The sequence below is a fragment of the Talpa europaea genome, assembly GCF_964194135.1.
Source record: "Talpa europaea genome assembly, chromosome: 8".
In the NCBI taxonomy this organism is placed as follows: Eukaryota; Metazoa; Chordata; class Mammalia; order Eulipotyphla; family Talpidae; genus Talpa; species Talpa europaea.
Window position 1 is genome coordinate 6,303,958 of NC_140075.1, and position 5,273 is coordinate 6,309,230.

Here is a 5,273-nt window from a genome sequence, read left to right on the forward strand (position 1 = left end):
GGCCGGACAGTGTCCCGGCTGAGCGAATGAATTGGCCCGGCCTCCCTGCCCGCCACGGCGTCACAAGGCATCATGTCTCTATTGCGTGTCTTTGAACGATAATTAGAAGCTAAAATTGACATATTTTTATGTAACGTTTTTCTAATAGAGGCATGTTTTTTTTATTTATTTATTTGTTTGTTTGTTTGGTTTGTTTATACAAGCACTGGGTACAGTCAGAAGGGCGGGAGGGTGAGAGAATTCACCAGAGCCAGAGCGGGGAGCAGAGCAGGCAGAAGGACCGAAGTACACTGCTGAGGGGAGCAGCGGGCGGCAGGAGAGGTCCACGCCATGTGCGACCCTCCTCCGGTGGCCTGGGAGCAGCCGGGGATGAACCGGCGCCGCAGAGGTCTCTGGCAGCTTCGAAACCCAGCGCTCAACCACTGCGCCACTGGGGAGGCCCATATGTAAAGTTTTTCTATCCTTTGATTTTTAATAAACTTTGGAAAACAAACAAACAAAAAATATGTCTCCTCTTCATAGTGTACATTTTATTCCTCTTACTAGTGACAATGATTTATTTCATCTTTGTTTAACTGTGTATTATAATGTTTTTCACTTGAAGCATTTTTTAAAAAGTGGAGCTCATGTTAATTTACATCTTCCATCTGTTTATTTGCAGTGATATCATGTTTTTATTGTGTAATATATCAATTGGATTCATGAGCATAGTATTTGTGGTTGCTTTAATTCCTCCTGTGATAATTGCAAATCAGTCTACTCTCTGCCTCTGCTTCTATTGCTAATGGCCACCTTTGTAATTTTCTGTTAAATGAGAGACATGATTTGTTGGTAATAGAGACTGAGCTAGGACTTTTATTGTGATATATCGTGTAATCTGCAAGACGTTCAGCTGGGTTTTAAGTTTCAATAGTTCTTGCTGCCCCCCAAGTTCAAACACATCTAGTGCCCACACATGTGTCCCTGCTTCTCTTTGTGTTTCTATAGGAACTCGTCCTTAGATATCTTCCTTGTTTGGCATATAATACACTGTTATATACTAGAGCTCTATACCTGTAGTGATGTTGTATGTATGTGGAGTTCAGCCTAAGATTTAGGTATAATGTTAGGCATGCATAGGGCATGTGTCCCCAAGAGTGACCTTCAAAATTGCATTGTAGCCTTCCCTGTTTCTGAGGTGAATGAGCAAAGTGTGTTGAGCAGTTGTTGGGGAAATACCCGTCTGTCATCTGGGGTAAGGCTCAGGTCAAGAACATTCTCCCAAAGTGTTTGTTTTTGCTTCAATGAGAATGCTCTTAGTTATTTCACTCGGCCAGGAGGGAACCTTTCATTCCTCTTCGTCTGTCTTGAGGACCTGGTGTGGATCCTGTTCCTAATCCATATGAATATGGTTCACACCACCAGCCAAGCACCTTCATCCCAAAGACTGCCATCACAGGAGTTTTCACTTTCAATTGCCACACCTTCAACTTGCAGCATTTCAAACCTAGCTTTTGTGAATGGCCAAAAATCATGAAAATATTCCTACAACATAACAAGTTAAGGAGTGATTAAAAGTGATTTTTAATTAGTTAATGGTGTTTATAAGTAGTTTGTTTTTCACACAATCAGCAAGTATTTAATGTATCTTTGCTTTGAAATTGATATTTGCTCTAAGTTTTGAACACATATCACTTCAGCAAAGTGTATTTCTTGAGGGAGAGACTGCACATACTTGTGAGATAGTGGTAACTATTTCTTCAGTGCCATAAAGGACAGGGAGATAATTGCTACAGGCTTTGCCTGAGGGACCAAGCTGCAGCTGGGGACAGTCACTTTGAGGGATGTTTGTGCAACAGTAAATTGACACTTTCCTCTTGAAGCAATGGTTTCAAGGTATTTAATCTTTATGTTCAGGTGGACTGTGTGTCTCGCACTGGAAGAAGCAAGACATGTATGGGCAGCACTGCATAAACAGCGTTAATTTTGTTCCTATGAGTAAGTAGGAGCATGTTTCTCTGGAAGAGAAGTTTGTTATGTTTCCTTAAGTTGCCTGTTATACGATGCTGTTCCCTAGCATATAATGGAACAACTAAGACAATCCCATCCGTTTAAAATTAATGGCACATCTATCAAATATCAATATTAGCAAGTTTTATTCCATCCAAGTAAGCAGTTTAGTTATGTTAGAACTGGCATTTATGTACTAGTACCACATGAAAGGCAATTTCTGATTCTGAGTGATAATCATGTTTCCTTTTATTTTCAAATAGGTGCAGTTTTTTACTGTCAGTCTTCAGGGCAGTGGTCAGTTCTATGCAAGAAAGAGGGGTGAAGTGTAGAAATACCAGCTGCCTCTCCTCTCTGGTGTTCAAAGACTTTCCTGAAAGACTTTTGAAAACCGGAGGGAATGGATTTGTTGCAAATGGGTAATTAAGTTCTTTTTCAGATATATGAGCAGTCACTTAAGTAAAATTATATGACATTTCCCTTGGGCTACTCTCAATAGACCCCGTTGGTTGATTTCAGTTATTCATGTCCTTTATTCTAAAGTGATGGGATTCTCAGTTTGGAAGTCAACTACAAATTATTTTTTTCTTTGTGTTTTTAGGTACTTTTGCATATATATGAATAGAATGTTTTCTCGGCTTCTCTAAGCACCACAATTGAAATACAAATACAAATACTGGTCATGAAATTATCTTTGACCATTTTGCATTGTTGGCTTTGATGCATGCCACTCAGGAAAGATTTGAGGAGCACCTGTTATGAAATTTTGGGAGCCGTCAAAAAGTATTTAGGAAAAAGTGTAATGTTAGATTCCTTGTAAAAATTTATTTCAATAATCCCATAAAAATATTATTTGAAATAGAACCATTGTTTAGCTCTCTCTGGAATTGAGAATTAAGTGACAGGTCTGTTTTCTTAGAGATAAGGAGCATGTAAAGCCCCATGAATGTCTTCTCTGTGAACCACCAGCTCGCATGTCCCACCTTGTGAAACATACTGTGCTGTTACATTTGCCTTAGAGTTTAGGGCTGAGGAACAGGAAATTTTGTATACAGTGTGGTAGTGAAGACCCTAGACCTACCGCTTTGTCTGGTACATTGGGTATGAAAATGATAATGGAGTTTCTGAAGCCTCCATGTGCTATTTTACATATAATAATATTGAATCTATGAACTTCAGCACTGGGACTGTTGTGCGTTCATGTAAGGATCCCCCCATATTCAACCTTTGCCCCACACCAGGCCCCACTGAACTCCGTATCATCTCTCTGTAGGACTGATGGCAAGGATGGCAGATCCTTGTCGCTGTGTGTCAGAGATGTTAGTGGCAGGCACCTGGCAGCAGGATTCAAGTGTTGTCAGCAGAACTGACTCTACTTAATAGCTGCTCTTGCTATCAGTTAATACAATGACATTTTAATATGAAGAATTTTTATGTCTTATTATTACTTTAGCTCATGAAAGTTCTTCATTTGCATCCTATCCAAGAGAAAAGTAGCTTAGATAAATGTAAAAATATGAACATTTTTCATTCAGCATGGAACTGATGCCCAAAATAATCTCAAAAAGTGTGCTTTCTATTGCCCTTGTCACTGGAGATGTTGCTTTAAGTTCATGTTGGAAGAAGAACAAGAAGGAAAGAAAAGAGGAGATGGGAAATCCCTGGGGATCTTATAGTCCTGAGTTTGCTGCCGCTCCCCCATCTGCAGGGCAGTGAGTCCCCTTTGCTTCCCACACAGAAGTGCATTTCAACATGTGTCTGCTCCCTCCAGGCAGGGCTCTGTGCCAACTGCTGCCCTTGTATCTTCTTCCTTTCCAGATTCATTGTGTCCAGGTCTGCATGCTTGAGTCCTCCATACTCTCCTCCCCAGGCAGCTTGCTTGATTGACTGGATCCACAGACTCAGTATAACTGTGGAGCTTCTTGCAAAAGTCCTGTTTAATTACATGTATGTTTAATGAATTCCCAGAGAAAAATGATTTCCTTTTTACAACATGGGAGTTGTGGAGTTAATTGGAAATTATTGTGAAAAGATTTAATTGATGAAATCTTTATTGTGACCTTGAAATTTTCTTTGTTTTTTCCACACATGCTTTATCCCCCTGATGAGTAAGGAACTGAATCAAATATTGACTTGTGCATTTCAGTGTATAATTAGGGTAGAGGCAGCTTGATTGTAATTTCTTCAGAATTTCAATTTCTAGAAAACTTTTCATAAGAAAAATGTCCTTAAACTATCTATTACTAAACTATGAAGAGTAGGGACATAAATGGACATGAGATATCAGAAAGCTAGGCATTATTTAATTTGGTAAAATTTCTATGGACTGTGAACAGAGTACTTCTGAAGAAATCTCCAAAGTTACAAGTTAGGAACACAAGCATGGTATGGGTGAGCAACCAGACATCAGGCAGTGATTTCATCCTCCTGGATCTGTTCCAAAGCACCCAAGTGCCTTGGGTCCTTTTCACACTCACCCTGCTCAATTTCCTGGTGGCCCTGTTTGGCAACACCATAATAATCATCCTCATCTGGGCTGACCCTCTTCTCCACACCCCCATGTACTTTCTGCTCAGCCAACTGTCCCTCTTAGATGTCCTCTGTATCTCCGCATTAGTACCCAAAATGGCGGTGGACTTCCTGTCCGGGGATCACCGCATCTCCTTCGTTGGGGGTGGCTTCCAGATGTTCCTCTTCTATCTCCTTGCTGGCTCAGAGTGTCTGCTGCTGGTGGTCATGGCTTATGACCGCTATGTGGCCATCTGCCAGCCTCTGCGCTATCCCATCCTCATGCGCCCCAAGGTCTGTGTGCTCCTGGTGCTTGTGACCTGGCTGGGTCCTCTGATCAATGCCTTTATGCAAGTGGCCTATAGTTTGTCACTTCCCTACTGTGCCTCCAGGGAAATCCATCATTTCTTCTGTGAGATGCCATCGCTCCTGAAGGTGGCCTGTGCTGACACTTCCCAATATGAAAAGGGTGTTTATGTCACTGCTGTGATTTTTTACATCCCTCCCATCTCTGCGATTGTGGACTCCTATGGAAGGATACTCTCCACTGTTCTGGGCATGGGATCAGGCCAGGGACTCAGGAAAACATTGTCTACTTGCTCGTCCCACATGACTGTGATGTTGCTCTTCTATGGGGCTGCCACTGCCAAGTATATTGTGCCAAAGTCCTACCATTCCCCAAGCAGGAAGAAGTGGTCTCTGTGTTCTACCCCCTCATCTACAGCCTGTGGAACAAGGACGTCACTAGAGCTTTTCGGAAGGTTTTCAGAGTGTGA

At 41.6% G+C, this 5,273-nt stretch overlaps 1 protein-coding gene across 1 annotated transcript; it reads left to right on the top strand.

Moving 5' to 3' along the window:
* Positions 1-4,371: 4,371 nt before the first annotated feature.
* LOC311176182 (olfactory receptor 2T27-like) lies at positions 4,372-5,273 on the top strand (the record flags this gene model as incomplete). Its single annotated transcript, XM_084241488.1, is given in 2 exon segments — positions 4,372-5,170; positions 5,173-5,273. Coding segments are annotated over 2 exon segments (900 nt in total).